At 39.6% G+C, this 20,748-nt stretch overlaps 1 protein-coding gene across 1 annotated transcript in view; it reads left to right on the top strand.

Moving 5' to 3' along the window:
- Positions 1-20,748, top strand: part of LOC149246656 (PH, RCC1 and FYVE domains-containing protein 1-like) — a 149,932-nt gene that overhangs the window by 90,222 nt on the left and 38,962 nt on the right. Inside the window, 1 exon segment of the mRNA XM_089457993.1 lies at positions 20,324-20,470. Within this exon segment, the coding sequence (XP_089314119.1) occupies positions 20,324-20,470 (147 nt within the window).

Genomic DNA, 20,748 nt, shown 5'->3' with positions numbered 1-20,748 from the left:
TGCTGCTGGAATCACCATGAGGGACAACGCAGGAAACCATGCTGCCTGTGTAGGATGCCATGCTGCCTGCGTGCTCCACCTTGTAGCTGTTATCAACGATGTTGTTTTGCTACCTGTGTGCTCCACCGTGCTCTCCACATTTTTCAGTTTTCAAGATCACTATTATGAGCAAATTTCTGGAGTCGCCATGGGTTCCCCGCTCTCACCTATTGTCGCCAACCTATACATGGAGTACTTCGAAAGAAAAGCCCTTGACTCCTTCCACTGGAAGCCAGCATGGTGGAAAAGATTTGTCGATGACACCAACCTGAATTGGACTCATGGTAAGGCAGAGCTTGAGAAGTTCTTCAATCATCTTAACTCTACATCTTCCAAAATCAAATTTACTATGGAGCTTGAGGAGAATGGTAAGATCCCCTTTCTAGACGTTCTGATCAGTAGAAAAGAGGATGGTACTTTGGGACACCAGGTCTACAGGAAGAAAACTCATACTGATAACTATCTTCATGCTGACTCTTACCATCATCCCTCCCAAAAATCCGGCGTCTTAAACACCCTAGCTGTGAGGGATTTTAGGATTTCGGACCCTGATCACATAAAGGATGAGATTAAACACTTAACCTCTGTCTTCAAAAACATTGGATACAAGGAATGGAGTATCAAAAGAGCTATAAGAAGGGCTCAGGATAGGGCCCTCTCTGAGCATACCCCTGGGGACAAGCAAGAAAATCAAGGGAGAGTTTACCTTCCATTCATCCAAGGGATTACAGATAAGATTGCAAAAATTTTAAGGAAGAAAAACATAGACACTCAATTTACAACATGTGGAACGATAAGGCAAATGATGAGGTCGGTTAAGGATAACATTGATCGACAACAACTCAAGGGAGTGTACAAGATCGATTGCTCATGTGGCAAGAGTTATATTGGGGAAACGGGTCGGTCTCTGAAAATAAGACTTAAAGAGCATGCCGCCGACATAAAGAATGAAAGATCCCGTACATCAGCCCTTGCAGAGCACTCGTCCAAGACCAAACATCATGTGTGTTTGGAAGACGCCAAGGTAATTGCAAGAGAAGACAACTATCATAGAAGAAAAATCAGAGAGGTTCTCTTCTCTCAATAATCTTTCACTCATATTCTATCTGATTTGTCCTGATGATGGACCCCCTTTGGGGTTTGAAACGTTGGCAGAATGAATTAGAAACTGTGGATAATCCGGATCTTGACACTACAAAAAACTTCCATAGAGGCTTAAAATCTAACATGAAGCATGTATTCAAGTGCTCATGAAACAATTTACCAAAATGGTAATGCATCGAAGTTTGTTAAGAATATTAAATGCTTGCATGTAAAGGATGAATTGCCCAAACGTAAAGTGTAAGCTTGTAGCTCCAAGCAACAATGAGATAGAAAATGCAAAGCTCAATTGAAATTGTAACAAACTTTAACTTAAAAATGAAATGTGATAGTGAGGTTGTGTTAATTCCCAATCAAAACATGCATGTAAGTAAATTAAGTGTGAAAGTTTAAACCATGCAAACAACAATCCACCCAAGAGAAGCCTCCCTCTAAATGGGGAGATAGGATACCATGGGAGAAATCCCAAGCTCCCACAAACAAATTAGATCTTTTATTAATATTACAATGAGAAGAGGGCCCTTCAAAGTCCTCAACTAAACTTCAAGGAGAGTCCTCACAATAATTGCTTGAAACTTGGACATTAGACCTCCTTTCTAGAGAAAGTAGTGACAAGATTTCACAGAACTTATGCAAGGGAAACAAGGTGTGAGTTTCCTCCAAATGCCCACGACTTAGACAGGAAAATGGGCAGCCCTCTAGTGAACTCGACTTGGCCAAAATAAGCTTCAAAAGGGATCACGAAATCCTTGGAAATCGAACCCCCAACATTTGCCAAAGGCTCTGCAAACACTTGTTAGATGTTGTGGGAGGTTGCTCTTCAAAATCCGCCACACGAGTTAGCAAACAATCCAAACAATGACTGCAAAATAAGTTAAGTATTAGTGAAAAAATCAACAAGATAAAATGTATATGTACAATTATAATTTACAAAAGGCTAAGCTAAAGAGTGAGAGTAAACTCTCGTCTTCAAGCTCTTAGATAGAAAATGAAAGAAATGACGTACAATGTTTTTTAAAAGAGATTTAAATTTAGAAGTGCTTGGCTTGTGTACAAGCTATGTGCCAACACCCCTGCAAAACCACTTTGTAAGATGAGACTGTTGGGCCTCCAAATTGTCATCAAAATATCATCCAATTTCTCCTTTATCGCTATTATTTCACTCACATGTGACAATCCCATAACCATATAACCTTTCATTAGCCTCAATTTTCATTATAAATACGTAAAAGTGGCTTGAGTTTCATGACATGTGTAGGTGATTTGGAAGGTTCCAAGACACTCTTATGTGGTCTCCAAGACTCAAATTCGAATTCTCTTGAAGATTTGAAGGAGATTTGGGATAAGGGTCAAACATATCTCAGGGAAAAAAATCATGGATAAAGGAACATGTGTCTCATATTTGTTGTAACCATATGAAGGATTTGTGGTTTTAGGAGGGATTAGTGGATCTCCATTAATGAGTTAGTTGCTTATGTTTTTGTATAAATAGGAATTCCTCCTCCATTCCAAAAAGAGGACTCTTGGAGCATGTATCCTAACTTATGATGGAATAGAATAAAGTTTTCTTCTATAGTTTTAGATATAAATTGGGTTAATGTAGTATATGAATTTATGGAATAGCTTGTCACTTTGTTCTTAAGAGAATTGAGCTCACTCTGAAAAGATCAAAGAAACATTTTATTTCATAATAGATCTTATTTCATTTAATTGCCTAGATGTTTTAGGATTTGTTTGTGATTGATGAATGAGTTTTAAATTAAAACCTTATCAACATATGAGGGGACAACCAACGGTCTAAGTTAGGCTCTCTCTCTATTTGATTTGCATGATAATTGAAATTCATTCTTTTGCTTTTAAGTTTTATGTTATTTCATTTCTTATGCTTATGAATGAATCTTAGTTTAGTTTGGATCAATATACGAGGGGACAATCAAGGGACTAAGTTAGTCTCTCTCTCTATTTGAATCTGAACAATAATTAAAATTCATTCTCTTGTCCTTATTTCAAGTTTTTGGTTTTATGTGGTCAATGATTTCTTTTCAATCTATAACACTGCAGGGAAGGACAACCAGGATCTCCTCAATTTGGAGCCTCTTCCCTTGCATATTATATTAGAAATCATTTAGTTAAACATAGAGTTAGTTGCCTACTCCTGCATATATTTTGTTGGCATCATCACAAGCTTACGAGTATCCCTAATTGATAATTTAATGAAAGCAATTTAAGCAATTGAATTGCCCAACAAAGACTATGAAGGCTCAAAGAACAAATGAGAGCTCCTTTAAGAATGTATCAAGAGTGGGTTGGTTTCTCCAAAGACTTCCCCTCACGCTTGATTCTGTGATCCCAACAAGATGTTCCAACTTCCCTCTACAAAACTTCAATCAAGAATTAGTTTATATAGATTTAGCAATAAACAATGATAAGAAACTCTAGAGATTTATTTAAAACCAACTAGAGCATTCTATACCTAGAGCATACTTCTAAATCAAATCTCAATGCAAGATAGCTCTACATTAACAAATTTACAAGAGCATATGGAAACAAATTAGATCAAAGCATGAGTAAAATGAATTATACCAATGATCAACAATTCATCACACTCCCAAATGAGGAACTCCTCATGAATGAAACCCCAAAGTCTTTATTGGTATTTCTGAAAGTGTACAAGGTAGCAGAGCTTCCGCAAACACAATAACTAGTAACGATATGATACAAATGAGAGCTCAAGGCTCTATTATATAGAACTATGAGAGCCAATCCCAATGTAGAAGTGATTAAACAGGTGTCATGAGGTGACAATCCCAAAGAGAAATTCAAATTTGTTGAATGAAGTTTCAATGCCCTTCTTCCCTTATGTGCCAAATTCGAATTTTATGATGGAATGACAGTGTATATGGGTGGTAACCCAAGTGGGGACAATTTCCCACAAAAATCTCCACCAAATATTCTCCCAAATCCCTCTCAAATATACATTAACTTCACAAATTCGAATTTCCAAGTAAGCAACTTTCTCATTTAATGCTAGAAATTCGATTTTATTTGAGCACATGTCCTTTCCTTGATTTTAGGAGTCCACATCACCTTGGGACTTCACTTTAACTCCCCCATAATTTTCCACCTTATCTTCACAACATTTAGCATGTGTGGATATTTATTTTTCTCCATTTATTTAATTTCTGACTTAATTAGTTGCCAAATTTCCCACTAAACTTAGGAAAAGTTGGTTTTGAGGGTTCAAAACACATTTTTAACCCATCAAAGTGTGTCATAGTAAAAAGTTTAGGGTGAGAGGTGCAAATTTAATTACTCATACTCCATGCAACTTATTTAGACATCACTTATTACATTACAAATACAATTTTATTAGCAATTTCCGTAGTGCGGAAAACCTAAAAAATTAAAAAATGACTACCTAGACTTAACCAAATTCCTTGAATTTTTTTATGTGATCTAGTATGGTAATATACATCAACTTTAGACACTTAGATATGTTAGGGGCTCAACTTTCAAACCGTCACCTCGACTTTGGGGTAAAAAGTGAGTGAAAAAACCTAGAAAATTATCTGCCTCTGAAAAAGAAGAGATAATTAACCAAATAAAAAAACATTCCAAGGTGTACTCATTTGCGGATTGAGTCCCAACATCCTAGGCCTGTTACAGACTCAAAACTCATCATTACTAGTATCACTTATTACAATTCCCGAAGGGTGTGGAATCTGGGTACAAGAAAGATGCTGAGAAAATAGAAGTAGTGTTTAAAAACTCTGTTAACTGATAATATCTGATGGTACAAGTGTACATTGGTACATCCTTGGGTATGGAGTCTTCATATAATCATTAGGTGCCACTCTAGTGGTCAACAATCACAACAAGAGAAAATACACAAGATATAGGCTCCAAGCCAGGGAAAAACCCCTCCAAAGGGAAAACCCAAAAAATGCTTCTCTTCTTCTTTAGAATCTACTTAGAAAAGAGACTTCGAAGACTCAAAGACCAAAGCCAACAAATCCTCCAAGCCACAAGTCAGACCCCAAGAAGAACTCTTCCAAGGAAGCTTCAAAACTTCGATACTGTAACTTCGACCCCTGCTACAGAATTTTGGCCCTTGCACTTTTAGCCTCCTGCAACTGCTTTAGAATTTCGTCCTGCTGCAACTAGCAACGTCACAAACCCTAGCGAGACAAAAAAAGAGAATATTTGACAAACTTTAACTTTTTCTCCTCTTCTTCGTCCTCCAGCTACTCTTTCTCTTTTTTTCTGTTGCAGATCGAACTGGTGTGAGATGAGTGTCCAAATGAGTCGAGTTCCTCTCCTTTATATAGCCTTTCTTGAGGCTCAAATTCCCTCCCTTTATGTTGACTTGATCTACTCCTTGGGCCGACTTGGTCATGGGCTTATTTGTGGCTTTTTCTTGGAAAAATAAATATTTGTCTTCATGACAATGAGTCCAAATGGGACTATGACACATGACCAATATTATTTTTTTTATCCTAGAAAGACTTAGAAGACCAAAAAGCACAAAGAACATGATGTTGACTCAAACTTGGGTCTGAATCCCATACTCCAAAAATAAAATAAATTTTCTTTTTCTTTCTTTATAAAGAATATAAAATGTCATGATTACAGTAACATCATAATGAAGACTGAACCTAGTAACAATTTTCAATACTCCCTCTTAACTAAGGAGGTAGTCATGGTACAAGGAATTACAATCTTGAAGCATTCTCATAACAAGAGTCAAATTGATAAGCCATCTTTTGTCAAGCATCTTTATCATAACCAACACTGTTCTTGAAGGCTTTAACTGGACAAGCTCATCTATAATTATGAGCATTATGCTGGGAGGATTTACATGAGATGCCACACCACCTCTCAAGGCACATTCCCCATCCGGATGTCTACAAGGTATGACCTTTTAGGACTATTCTTATCTTGGATTCCCAGACTTGGATCCTCAAAGAATATCGATCCTCTTCGACTACTCTTATCTTGGATGCCCTACCTCATCCTCAAAGAGCATTGGTCAACAACTTTTTTCCCTGGATTCTACAATCCATTAGATGCTTATCCAATCCTCTGGACTCCATTCTTTTTTTTTGGCCTTCACTAAGACTTACGTTTGTCAGTGCTAGTCTAGTGCCTGACCCATAAAGACAAGAACTGTCCATGATCACATCCTCTCAATTAGGGAAGATATATCTACCAAACCAAGCTTACCTCTCAGATACTCAAGCTTCTTGTTTGGTAACGCTTTAGTCAGCATGTCTACTACCTGTTCATTGGTAGGTAGATAGTGCAACTCCACAACCCCATCTCGTACCAAGCTTCTCATGTAGCGATACTTGTTGTTTATATGCTTCGTCTTAGCATAAAACATCGGGTTTTCTGTCAATCTTATGCAATTCTCATTATCACAATGTGTCAATGTATGGCTAAGTGGTCCTTCAAATAAGTCTGATAACAACTTCCTGAGCCAAACTGATTCCTGACATAACTTGCTTGTAGAAACATATTCAACACTACTCAAAGCAACTATATCTTGTTTTCTGTTCATCCATGAGACCATGGATGATCCTAGGTTGAAGCATCCACCTGTTGTGCTTTTTTCCTCTGTCTCACTGCCTTCCCTATATGAATCTATATATCCCATGAGTTGGATTTCATTACCAGTGTACCAGAGGTAGTGATATATAGTCCCATGCAAATATCTTAGGATATGCCTGGCTGCAATCCAATGATTGTGTTTTGGCTCCATCTGAAACTGACTTTGGACATTCACTGCAAAAAAGGTGTCTGGTCTTGTGTTTACCAGATACATCAAGGACCCAATCAATTGTCTGTAGCAAGTAGAATCCACCGGACTAGATTCTAAACTCCTAACCTTCTTCAAATTGGTAATCATAAGAGTCATCTTAGGCTTGCAATCCATCATGCCAAATTTTTGAAGTATCTTGATCACATAGTTACCTTGACCAAGATATGTCTCTCCTGGTTTCTGCCTTACCTCTAGTCCCAAGTAATAATGCATAATTCCAAGATCCTTCATATTGAACTCAGCTGCAAACTACTTCTTGCATTCCTAAATTCGATGCTCTGCACCTATGACTAGCAGATAATCCACATACAAGAGTATGATAATTGGTTCACCTTGGACCACCTTGATATATAGATTAGAATCTGCAGTACTCTTGGTAAAATCAAGTCTCAATAAGTATGCATCCATTCTTGCATACCAAGCTCTAGGTGCTTGCTTTAAGCCATATAGAACCTTCTTCAATATACAGACATGGTTTCTGGTGTCACTACTTCGAAATGGTTTCTTTATATTCTTTCCTAGAGCACATCCTTTACAAGTCCCTTTCTTCCTTCAATTCAGGGATGCCATTGAGCATTTGACTTAGAGATTGAAAAATATTATAATGAAGGTGTCCATACCTTCTATGCCATAGTTTAGAGGGACCCACATCCAAGTGAACTAGGGCCTGGGCCAAAGGTATATAGAGTCTATACAATGCCACCTCGCAAATCCTAGTTACCCTAGCATCATCAATACTTGAGCCCTTACCCCAAATCAAAACCTTTCCATCAACAAAAGCAACTCTATCACCCTTATCCTCTAGATAAGAAATAGAAAGTAAGTTTTTCTTCAAACCTAGAACATATAAGATATTGTTGAGGAGGATGCTTCCACCAAACTTGAGCTCCAACAAAGTGGATCCAATTCCTTTCACTGAATAACTCTTCTTGTCTCCAAGCTCGATTGAATGAGACGAGTTACCCTTAGATAAGGTTTGGAGTTGACTACATTCTCCTGTCATATGTTTGGAGGCACCACTATCAATAGGCCATACATTCTCGTCTTTGAAAGTGTTGGAATAAGCGAAGAACAAATTTCCATCTACTTCTTTTGCGAGCTTGGAGATGATCTTCAATAAACAATTCTTGATGGATGTAGCGAGATTTCCAAGAACCTTAAAACCCTTCTTCATAACCCTTGTCATAGTGCCAACTAAAATGTGATCTTTAGTCTCCTTCTTGAACCTTAGCTCTGATACCATGTTGGAAAATCAGGAGACTTATGTATTATAGATGATTTTCCTTAACTTGATAATTACTTGTGATATGTGTTGGCCTTTTATTACTTTATTAGATCTTTGTTCATCAAGCAATTACCAAAACAATGAAGATCACAACAAGACAAAGTACACAAGATATAGGCTCCAAGCTAGGGCAAAATCCCTCCAAGGGGAAAACCCAAAAAATGCTTTTCTTCTTCTTTAGAATCTACTTACAAAAGAGACTTCCAAGACCTAAAGACCAAAGCCAACAAACCCTCCAACCCTAAAGTCATCCCCCAACAAGATCTCTTTCAAGGCAGCTTCAAAACTTCAATACTGCAACTCTGCTACTGTAACTTCGACCCCTGCAACAAAATTTCGCCCCCTGCAATTTCAGCCTCTGACAACTACTTCAGAATGTTGGCCTCCTGCAACTGGCAACTTCACAAACCCTAGCGAGATAAGAATAGATATTCTATGACAAACTTAGACTTCTGCTCCTCTTCTTCGTCCTCCAGCTATTCTTTCTCTTCTTTGCTATTGTAGATCGAACTTGTGTGAGATGAGTGTTCAAATGAGTCAAGTTCCTCTCCTTTATATAACCTTTCTTGAGGGGCGAATTCCCTTCCTTTAGGCTGACTTTATTTGCTCCTTTGGCCGACTTGGTCTTGGGATTATCCATGGTTTTTTCTTGACAAAATAAATATTTTTCTTCATTACAATGAGTCCAAATGGGACTATGACACATGACCAATATTATTCTTTATACTACAAAGGCCTAGAAAGACCTAAAAGCATGAAGAACATGCTTTTGACTCAAACTCGAGTATGAAACCCATACACCAAAAATAAAATATAATTTCATTTTCTTTCTTTATAAAGAATATACAATGTCATGATTACAAATACATCATAATGAAGACCGAACCTAGTTACAATTTTCAACAATATTCACTGCTATATCATTCACATCATGCTCTCATTCCTTGGAGTCCCGAGCAGTTATAAAAGAAATATCAATAAAATGACAAAATTCATATGAAGAAGGGTGGAAAAACAAAGGCCGGGGTGACTCATGTACCATGATTGCTCCCTCCTACATTTATACACCCATGTGTGGGCTTCCCTCATTATAGCTACCCTTGTACCATGGCATGTGGCTTGGAGCCTTCCCCTGCTACCCCACTCCATTCCACCATTATTTCACATGACACCTGCCATTTGACGGATGTACCATGGACCTGTCACTCCCTTAGAGGTTGAAACCACTTAATAGGGTCCTTTATTAACCTCCTTCTTGAGCCTGGGGACACCTGTACATTCTAAAGCCCATTATGGAAGGGCATGCCACTATAAAGTGTTCACTTGGTTCCATGATTTGTAAGCTCATTTACTCAATTGCACTAATGAATTGTTATACTGGAAGGCGAAGAGACACATTGGATCTTATACAAGATTGCAGGTGAGTCTTCATCCTAGGCTTGGCCTCCCTAGACGAGATCCAGGTTCTCCAAAGGGTCATTATGGCACTTGTAGGGTGAGCATTGAGAGAGATGCGCTTCCTCCACAACAGAGCATCGATTGCCATATCATGGGATCCTTCTGCACCACATTCAACTTGCTCATGCTCCACTCATGTAGAGATGATGATGCACTTGGACCACATTGCCAGCTGGCCACATGCTTGCACCAGACACTTGGCATATGATCCAGGGTCCTGATGGGGTTTTGTCTCATCTAGGGAGACATGGGAGGGATTGTATCATCATTCTGGCCCTTATGGATAGAGTATCGACATGTTGATCCAGTTGGAGACCCATAAGACCATTGATTGTGCCCCCACAACCACTTGGGGCACCGTAGGTGTTTTGCTTGGAAACCAACGGGCGAACCCCTTGGTCATCATCATGAGAGCCCTCCTCTTCGATTTGGCACATGGAGGACTTGTCTAGGCCTTCCAACAACTCATTTGCACTATTTGTCTATCATTTCAACCTTCTTGAGAGGATTATTATGTATCGTTAGAGCTATTTGCTGGGCTTGTCACCAATAGATTTAATAATTGGCACATTAGGTTAATATTAGGGGCTTGTTAGTTCATATTTCGATATCACATGACATGTATAAATACTAAATAGAGGAGGCATAGCCTCACTCTAAACATCATCACTTTGATTGGATTCTTCTCTTGTAAAGAATTCAGACTTACTATTAATGGATGAATTGGAACTGTCTTGATGCATTTTGATGTTTGGGTTATTGCTATCTTATCTTGGAGCTTCGCTTTGCAAATATGATGGATGGATATACTCTTTTTGTCACGTAAGTGCTCTTTCATGCAAATTTTCTTATTAATACATGTCTAATGTATGGAGTGCTATGTCATGATTTTACTTGTGTCCTAAATTAATGTAAATTCATGAAACACTTGGAATCTTGATACATTGCATATGTTATTAATTTGACAAGAATAACGTATGTTCCTAGGGGTTGGTTTGTGCACCTTTACCTTGAAACTCCATCAAAATTTGTAGAATGAAGTGTAAATTCCTTTTTGTGACCTAACTAGTACCTCTCTAGGCTAGCGAAGTTGCAAAATAGGCTCCTTGGTAGAGCAAGAATCTCCATATCAAATTCATCTTGACTCCATTCATCCCAACAGGTTATGCACTGATCCTTGTCCTTGGTGATCACCTAAAAACTTCATCTTTTTCACCTTCTTCCCAAAATTTCAGCCCTAACCTTAGTGACTAGGTAGGGCCTTGTGTGAAATTCACTAGAGGCTTGACGTTGAAAAACTAATTGGATAGATTAATGCGGTATTGTCTCCTCTAGTGCTCCTCAAAATTTGAGGTCATTTCCACGGTTAGTTTGAGAGAAAATTCAAACACTAGCTCAAACTTGACGACTAGCCTCTTGCATCTTTGGTTAGGGACTTTTAAAGGTCTACCTACTAAAAAAGTCGACGGAAGTTAATTGTTCTTGTGACCTCCCCCTATCCTCACTTAACCTAGGTACTCTCTTAAAGATAATTCGAACTCTAGGTCAAGCTTGGATCTTCCTAAGGCTTCTTTCTGTGGTCCCATATCATAGTTTGTTCTTTATCTTACAAGGCCACTTGAAGAACCTTGTTTCCTTAAAGAGTCTTAGGTCTAGGATATCCTTCAGAAGAGAATATCCCTATTCCCTAGTTCTAAGTCTCCCTTTGAGTCTTTCTTGGAGAACCCTTTGCCTTTGAAGCAAGCAGACTATTATTTGAGTCTCTCCCTTGAATGGGATTTGGAAATCACATTGTATATCTCATCATTGAATTTATCCCTTCTAGTGTTTTCCTTCATACCGGGACTCCTCCCATTGGTGAAAGTCTTTAAAGAGTAGGGGACATTGACTGAGGTGACAGTGGGTCCTTGTTCGGTTGTTGTCACTTGGTCTAGTAGAGTCTCTTTGGAACCCCTCTAGGACCCCTGCTAGATTGTGTGGTAACAGGTTTATAATCATGTATTTAAGCTCATAAAAGCTAGAGAGAGCTTCAATTTGTACTGAAGGCCCTCAAGTGAAGATGTTAGAAAGATCAAATCATCATTTAAAAGAAGTAAGGATTAAGCACTTGGTGTTGGAGACAATTGTCACTATCTTGCATATGCTATTGAAGGAAGGAATCTAGCTTGTGAATGTAAATCTTTTCAAGATTCAATGGACGAACATGATTTGTGAATTGTTGTGGATATACCATTGGATTGCTTGTCATAATAGATATGAAAAAAATGGACTAAAATATAAAATCTATACTATGAGAGTTAATTTTCCTTATATTTTTGGATTTATTAGTTTTGTTTTTCTACTTATGCATGCAATAGATAAAATGTGAAAAATAGAGAACAATGAAATAAAAACACACATCAATCATAATGAACACCAAGATATGATCTAGGAGACCCTTTCGGGAGAATCCAGTTGGAAAGTAAGCCTGCCTTTGCTCTCTTTTGTTTAAATTGAAATGATGCAAATAAAATGGAGAAGACACTCTCAATGGAGCTACCTGAGCGCTGTGGCTTGTTTGATACTATAACACACAAACCCCCATTGTTGTGCTCTCTCTATATTTATTCTTAGCTACTCTGCTCTACAATGGAACAAAATGCACTCAAATAGAATGGAATCCCCTTTCCTCCTAGTGGCTCGGGTATAACACAACTCGATAGCCAATTAGGGGTTAAGTTTGACTCCTTCAAGTTTGAACTAGAGTTACAACTTTGACCCTTCTAGAGTCTTCTTTATAGTCTCCACATGGGTAGCCCCTTTTCCATGAGCAATGGGAGTCATTGTGGCATCCTATTGAATTATGGTGGTCAATCACGATAAGTCAACTTTCGAGAGGCATAACTTTGCATCCGAACTCCGATTGATGTCTTTCTTGGATGATTGGGAAGTTTTCTATGTGTAGAATAGTGTCACGGGATGCAACAATTAAGTGACAAAGTTTCACCCCAAAAGACATCATTCAAGGTCTTAAATTGCGCATGCAGACAACCTTGTCCCACTATTTTGTGGCTCCCTACCACCTTACAACATGTCTACCGCTTCTTGCTTCTCTTCCTGCAGCTTAGATCCCTGCGCAACAGTTATTTGTCGGCCTTCGTCTGCCACTCCGATGTTCCTCACATGACGTTTTTCGACAGTTGGTGATCACATCCCAGTTCTACTCCTTTTGGCCCTAAGCTACTTGCCGACTCCAACTAGTCTACTCTGTTGCAGTTGCATGTATCCATTGCGTCCTTGAAGCCTTCCCACAACTTGATCACTGTCACACGTTGCCTTGACAACTGGTTGTTGTAGTCTTTTTACCGTGCAAGCCCCTGTGGAGACTCGATTGATAGATCATGTCGGTCACACCCATAGTCACACTTACTTTTTTATTTTTATTTTTTGTCTTTACTTTAAATCCACTTACCAACCTTTTTCTTAATATTTTATTGTATTTTTAAAATTTTCTTTGCTACCTTGTGCATTGTACAGATTCAATATGTACATCCATGCACTTGCAAAAGTAAACCTGGTTGTGCATATGGTTGCTGCTGAACTTGGCCCCAATGATCCCTGTACAAGCCTTGCACTTTGAGATCAACTTCTTAGAGTTTTTGCTTTGATACCATGCTAATTTCCTGAACCTAGCACTTGACAATTAGTTTCTAGCAGATTTATCATAGATCTACTGAATAAATGCACAACTAGGTTCTTTACCTCTTCCCCTCTCCTTCTCTCAACCATTTTGTCCCGATGATGGGTCCTGTTCTGGACTCAAAATGTCGAGTACAAATGGAAATTGTGGATCAAGTTCCAGACCTAATTTCTTCAAATTTTGACCATCATAGAAGCTTACAAACAAGGATCATTACATAATTATTGAGCGAAAGCAAAAATTATAGCAAATCTCAATCACATGTGACACATACAAATTCTTCCCAATTAACAATTCTTCATTAATTTAATAATTTGAACGTACTTGGGCTTTCGTCTTGCAATAATGGCCGAGCTGAGAAATTTATAGTTACAGGGTACCCTGGATCTGATCTAGTTGATTAGGCCCTAGATCTATACTTGATCTCCTTGGCTGATCTGGATCTCCTATGTTGCACCCCTACACCTTCCTTGGACATAGCACACTTGAGTATCACATTCCTCACTTGAGAAGGTCCCTTTGTCAATGGCTTGTGTCGTTGTATGGTGTGTCTTTCTCCTCTCCTTAGCCTTTTATAACTTTACATTGAGATAAACCCCTAACCCTAATCTCTGAAGTGATTGATGGCTGAGAATAGATCTTGTCTCACTTGAGATCAACAGTTGAGATTAAAACATAATCACTCAAGTAAGTACATTACTTTCCCTATGTTTTTTTAGTTCAATAGTCATCATTAATAATTATGTGCTTTTCCTAAGCTAGATTTAGGCTAAGTTACAATCGCAATTACTCATACTTGAGCAAGTGTCCTAAGGAGACTTCATGCAACTTTTGCATGCCTAGACACTTAGGCCTGTGTAGAAGTACCCACCCAAGCTACAAACATCAACATATTGTTAGCTCAAAACCATTTGAAACTTTCTCTAGTAGAGAAAACAAAATTAAACATTGAAACTACTAGTCCATGGATGCTATTGAGGTACCTAAAAGCAATCTATATTATTAGAGGCATGAAGTAAAAGCCTCTAAAATTGCTTTAATATTGTGATGCATATGACACCCAAAAATATAAAGTTTATTGGGTTGGTGTGATGCTCAAGTCAATGCCTTGCTTGTGTATTTGATAATCTTGCATCATAAGCAAGAGATTTAAGTCAAGATCCTTAATCTCCCAGCAGTGTCCCTAATATAAAAGGTCAAATGCCATTTCTTTAACACTACCCTATGAAATAATTGCATAAGTTTGTTGAAGTTTCTAAGTTTACTTACTTAGAAACCCTCCATGCACTTTATCTGATTTATTCCTACCTACTTGTTATTTACTAAACAAGTTATTTACAATGTAAATACTAAAAATAAACACTAGTGCATGTTCAACATATTACAGACCAACAACTAAAAGAAATAGAAACAAACACACCATATGACACCATTAAGTAATATTAGAGTACAATTTGGGTGCCGAAACTGGCCTACCCAACAGAGCATTTCCTTGGTAGTAATACCTCTCACTTTCTGACAAATCTACTGGTTGAATCCCCGGATAATCCTTTCGGCAGCTACTCATCACCAATATGCCCCAGAAACCCCAGGGTCTGCCCAATCTGAACTACGTCAGCCTCTCCTAGCGCAGCGTTGGCCTTGCGTCAGCCCCAGGAGGCCCTGCGTCAGCTCTTTGAGCCTCTACGTCAGCTATGCTGGTCCCTCTGGTGCTCTGAGCTATGCTTATCTGCTTCTGCATGGCCCTGCGTGAGCACTGGTTGCTCCTGTGTCTCTCTCTCTGGCTGCTCTGCTGCTCTCCTGGCACTATCTCTGACTCTTTGTCTCTCTGTACTCAATGCCCCTCAGTTGCTCTCCGATCACTGATTCTATCTCTCTTAGCAAACCCTGCTCTAGAGAATAGAATGACTGATCACTCTGGTGTACTCCCCAACTGACCCTCAAGCTTCCTCTTATACTTTGACATCTCAACGGCCAAGATTAAGTCTCTAATCAATGACTAAGATTAGATCTAACTTGATCCATGTCTTTTGGACCACTCTAACATAGATTCATATTAATACACATTAATATTTTATTTTCCCTAAGTTTAGACTTAGGGACTCCATTAAAAATATTAATTATTTTAATATCTCCTGATCTGTTTAGAATTTGCCCAAACCCTTTCTGGGTATTAGAGATCTCATGTGCCTCAATCTCTCCACCAAGTTTTGTGGCTAGAGCACATACGATGCTACCCCAAATCAACACTCCCTCTTAGTGAGGACTGTGCTCTAGCAATACTCCTCACTGAGTATTACTCTGATCATTCGACATTGGTACCTGTGGTGATGCTAGGGCTTCCTGCCCAACATCCTCTGCACTACTGCATCCTGTACTACTGCCCATGGTTCTGCCACTGCCACTGCTGCGTTTGTACGACAACGCCCTCTGCATCCATGCTGCTGTTGGTCCTTTCTCCTAGCCTTGCATCCACACTGTACCTCCTCTCATCATGCTGCATCGTGCTGCCCACTGTTGTACTGCAACTCAGTTACTGAGAAGTAATTGATCTCCCAATCGAACCTCTTTGTTGGGCTAGAGACACCCACTGATGCTGAAGCTCCCTTTGCTGCTGACAAGTGCTCCCTTTCTGACCTCTGTGCTGCTGCAACAACTCCATGCATCTCGCACCGGTGCACACCTCTTTGTGCCTTCCTGCACTAGTGCAACACTCCTGTGCCTCTTGCACTATAGCAACCTGCTAGCTCTCTGCTGTCTCTGGACTCTTGCATTGTAGCTCTCTCTGCCGCTCCATCTGCAACTGTCTCTACCCACTCAGCCAGTCCTTCTACTCCTTGACGAGGCTCCCGTACCAAGGTCTAATCCAAGAGGCTGGGTTCCTCGAGGATCCTGCCCCTCATCGCCTATAGTCCTCCTGACTATAGCTCGATGTCTCCCCACTTCCGCTCAAGTGGTGCGTGTGCACTCATGGCATAGTGATCGTTTGTCAAAACTTCCTTCTCTGCCCGTGCTGGCGCTGCCTTAGTCTCGGAAGACTCTCCCTTACTCTTCTTCCTTGGACACTGTGTCGCATAATGACCCATCTCCCCACAGTGGGAGCACTTGATCTTGGAGAGATCTTTCTTCTTCTGCTTTTCTTGCTTTCCCTCAGATGCTAGGGCCACATCTTCCTCCTCCTACTTGACTTTGATCCGCTTGCTGCTGTTACCAGTGTTTGACTGTCGTCTGATCTCTTCTTGGTGAAGAGTTGCCCACATCTCGTCCCGAGGTGGAAGTGTCCCTCTGCCTAGTATACTCTGGACAAACACTTCCCAGTCTTCTGAGACAACATTTAGGGCTATCCTCACCATTAGATCCTGATCCGATGTCGCCCCTATAGCAGTCAACTGATCTCAGATCTCATTCAGTCCTCCGAGGAAGGTATCAATCGATTGTCCCTTATTCATTTGATACGACCTCATCTGATTCTTGAGCAACATTCTTCTCTGCACAGAAGTATGTTGGTACAGCTTCTTGAGAACCTCCCACATCTCAAATGCCGTTTCCTTCTTGTCTATGTGTGGTACTACATGATCCTTGACCCTGTCAAGGATAATGCTCTTGGCCCTTGCTATCGACTCCTTGTACCTATCACTATCACTAGGGTTGACTGGGACAGCTATTACCTTCAAGGCGAAGTTCTTGACACGATTCTTGTCAAGTACGAATAAGATTCTGGCCTTCCAGACTGCGAAGTTCGATGCTTCGTCCAGTCTATCCTGGTCTCTTACTCTGTGTATTGCCATGATCCTCCTCTACTTCCCTCCTGAAAGTTATTTGTTCGACTCCTCTAAGTCTCTACTTCCCGTCTGGAAGTTCTCTTCTGGACTCCCTCTGAGTCTTGATTTCCCTCCTGGAAATCCTTTTGCCGCTTGTCGAGATGCTCCCTACTCTGATTGTCTTGTTCAACCGCACCACTGATCCATGTTCCTTGGCTAGAAACCCTCGATAACAACTCCTCTGGCCTTGCTCTGTCAGGTACTGTTTTGGCTACAATACCTCACTAGCTCCACTCTTCAATATGCCTGCAGCCTTCTAAACCCCAACAATTGCTATCTGTGGACTATGTTAGCTCCTCTCTGCCTCACGTTGGCTCTGCGTCAGCCCTGGGAGGCCCTGCGTCAACCCTTTGGCCCTTTGTGTCAGCAACGCTGGCCTCTCTAAGGCTCTGCACAGCTCTCGACTGCCACTGCATGGCCCTGGTTGGCTCTACGTTACACTCCTTGGCTTCTGTGCTGCTAGAAACAGCTTCTGTCACCTCCGGACAACTATTTTCTGCTGCTATTGCTCCGCTCGGCTGATGTCTTTTAGTCCTCCTGTGATTTGCAATCACACTCTGATACTATGTTGAAGTTTCTAAGTTTACTTAGTTAGAAACCCTCCATGCACTTTATCTAATTTATTCCTACCTACTTGTTATTTACTTAACAAGTTATTTACAATGTAAATACTGAAAATAAACACTAGTGCATGCTCAACATATTACAGATCAACAACTAAAAGAAACAAAAACAAACACACCATATGACACCATTATTTTTGGAGTAATGTCCCCGAAAAAACCCAATGTGGGAAAACCGGTGCAGCTATCTGAGGGTTTTCTTATTAAGCAATATCATAGTACAATCTGGGTGTTGAAACTGGCCTACCCAATAGAGAATTTCCTTGGCAGTAATACCTCTCACTTTCTGACAAATCTACTAGTTGAATCCCCGGATAATCCTTCCGGCAGCTACTCATCACCAATCTACCCAGAAACCCCAGCGTCTGCCCAATCTGGACTGCGTCAGCCTCTCCCAGCGTAGCGCTGGCCATGCGTCAGCCCCAGGAGTCCTTGCGTCAGCTCTCTGAGCCTTTGCGTCAGCTATGCTAGTCCCTCTGGTGCTCTGCGCAACGCTTAACTGCCTCTGCGTGGCCCTGCTTGAGCACTGGCTGCTCCTGCGTCTCTCTCTGGCTGCTCTGCTTCTCTCTCGACACTATCTCTGCCTTTCTGTCTCTCTGTACTCAATGCCCCTCAGTTGCTCTCCAATCACTGATTCTATGTCTCTTAGCAAAACCCGCTCTAGAGAATAGAATGACTGATCACTCTGGTGTACTCTCCAACTGACCCTCAAGCCTCCTCTTATTCTTTTCCCGTTGACATCTCAATGGTCGAGATTAAGTCTCTAATCAATGGCTAAGATTAGATCTGGCTTGATCCATGTCTTTTGAACCACTTTAACACAGATTCATATTAATACACATTAATATTTCATTTTCCCTAAGTTTAGACTTAGGGACTCCATTAAAAATATTAATTATTTTAATATCTCCTGATCTGTTTAGAATCTGCCCAAATCCTTTCTGGGTATTGGAGATATCATGTGCCCCAATCTCTCCATCAAATTTCGTGGCTAGAGCACATCCAATGCTACCCGAAATCAACAAAGTTGATATGACAAAACATCCGAACATGTAATCATTGACATGGGGCTAGCTTTAGTGCCTTAGAGTCAACTACTATAGCAGGTAATTCAACAAGAGTAGGTTGTGCTTATTGGCAAGAATCCTTCCTTCAATCGTAGTTGGAGTCTCTTATGACTATTAATGTGTCAAGCTTTGTTGTGAAGTCAAAAATACCATTGGCTAAACAAAGGTAGAGATCAGATGATCATAGTGAGAAATAGATATGAATCACTACTACCAATTGGTGTGAATTAGATCTCTACGTGACTAGTGGATATCCCACTATGACCCTTTGTGTGAATTCATAACTATGATAACTAGAGTTTTGGTTCTCCACAGTCCACACAGTACCATCCCCTACAGTGTTGGGGATATCCTAGAAATTTTGATTAGTGAGAATGTTTCAGGGATGCCCTTGGGTGTTTTCCGTGTATCTTCATGTTCATAGTAAGTAGGAAATGCAGTTCAAGGGATGGTATAATGTTGAAAATGGGATATTCTAAGAGAAAAATAAAATGAGATTGTTGGCTATAAATTTATAGCGAGATAGCTTCTCTTATAAAATTTCCTCCCTCTTCTTTTTCTACGTTAAATTTTTGATGTAAATATATCATTCTGCTAGAAAAATTCAAAACCTATGTTCCGGGAAGGTTGAACTGATGCGTGATGAATACATTTTTTTAATTGTTGTTATTGACATTGGATTTACTTCTCTATTAAATGTGTATATTTATTTTCTTTAATCTACCCTCCTATTAGCACACTGGTGTAGCCATACCTCAGATGGTGATCTGGAGCTTTTCACAGCTGCAGCTTGTGACTGCATACTAGTCCATTAGGCCTTGCAATAAATCCTACAGGCATTGCTAGGTTAGTACTTGTACACTTGCAAAAAATGATGCTTTAAATATTTGATGTACCCTCCTATTAGGACACTGATGTAGCCATACTTAAGAAGTTGATATGGAGTGTTCTACAGCTGCGGCTTGTGACTGCATGCTAACCTATAGGCTATATGGCTTGCAATGAATGCTGCATGCATTGCTAGATTTAGTACTTGTATGCTGGCATATCTTTTCCTGTGCACTTACGGTTTTGAGAATTTGAATGAAAGAATGACTGAAGTTTTTCATCAATTTGGAGGAATTTGGTCACACTCAAGGTATTTATGATTTGTTTCTGCAACAAAATATTTGGTCAATATCTATCACATGACCCCAAGATGCTTCCTAAGTCTTGTTTATGGAAGACATGTAAAAGGTTGCTGCAAAACATTGTGCGTGGTGATTGCTTTTATGTAAGATTAAAACTTGTTTTTTCAGTTTAAATGTTGAGCTTATGACAATAAAGTGAATTTTTTCTTTTAGTTATTTTTATTATCTTAGGAGAGAATTTTCCGTAGATATTTTGCTTTATTATAAAATATTTTCATAACAAAATTGTCTCTTGTCAGGTTGACAATCTCACACGCCGATGTCAACTTCAAGAAGTTGAATTGGAACGCACTTTAAAAAAATTGAAGGAGGCTATTGCTATAGCAGGAGAAGAAACTGCCAAATGCAAAGCAGCAAAAGAAGTTATTAAGTCTCTTACGACACAAGTGAGGTTTTATCATTATGAATACATTTATATTGTGTTTTTTGGTTATATATTCTCATTAATCCTCCCAGCTCTATTACATAATTTGAGAACAGTGCTTTGTTATATGTGGTCTTGTCATTGTGAATATATTTATGCTGTGATTATTTGGTTTTATATTCTCATTAATCCTCTCAACCAATTTTGTCACATTCAGACTCAACAAAGACTTGACTTACATGGGACTAGACAAGACTCAAATGACTTGGGAAAGACTTGGGAAATATAAAAGAAACTCAT

The sequence above is a fragment of the Pinus tabuliformis genome, chromosome 7 (assembly GCF_031772625.1).
Source record: "Pinus tabuliformis cultivar Carrire ecotype Pingquan chromosome 7, CPIR1, whole genome shotgun sequence".
In the NCBI taxonomy this organism is placed as follows: domain Eukaryota; kingdom Viridiplantae; phylum Streptophyta; class Pinopsida; order Pinales; family Pinaceae; genus Pinus; species Pinus tabuliformis.
Note: the sequence above shows the minus strand (reverse complement) of the source record. Positions and strands in the feature narration are given on the sequence as shown.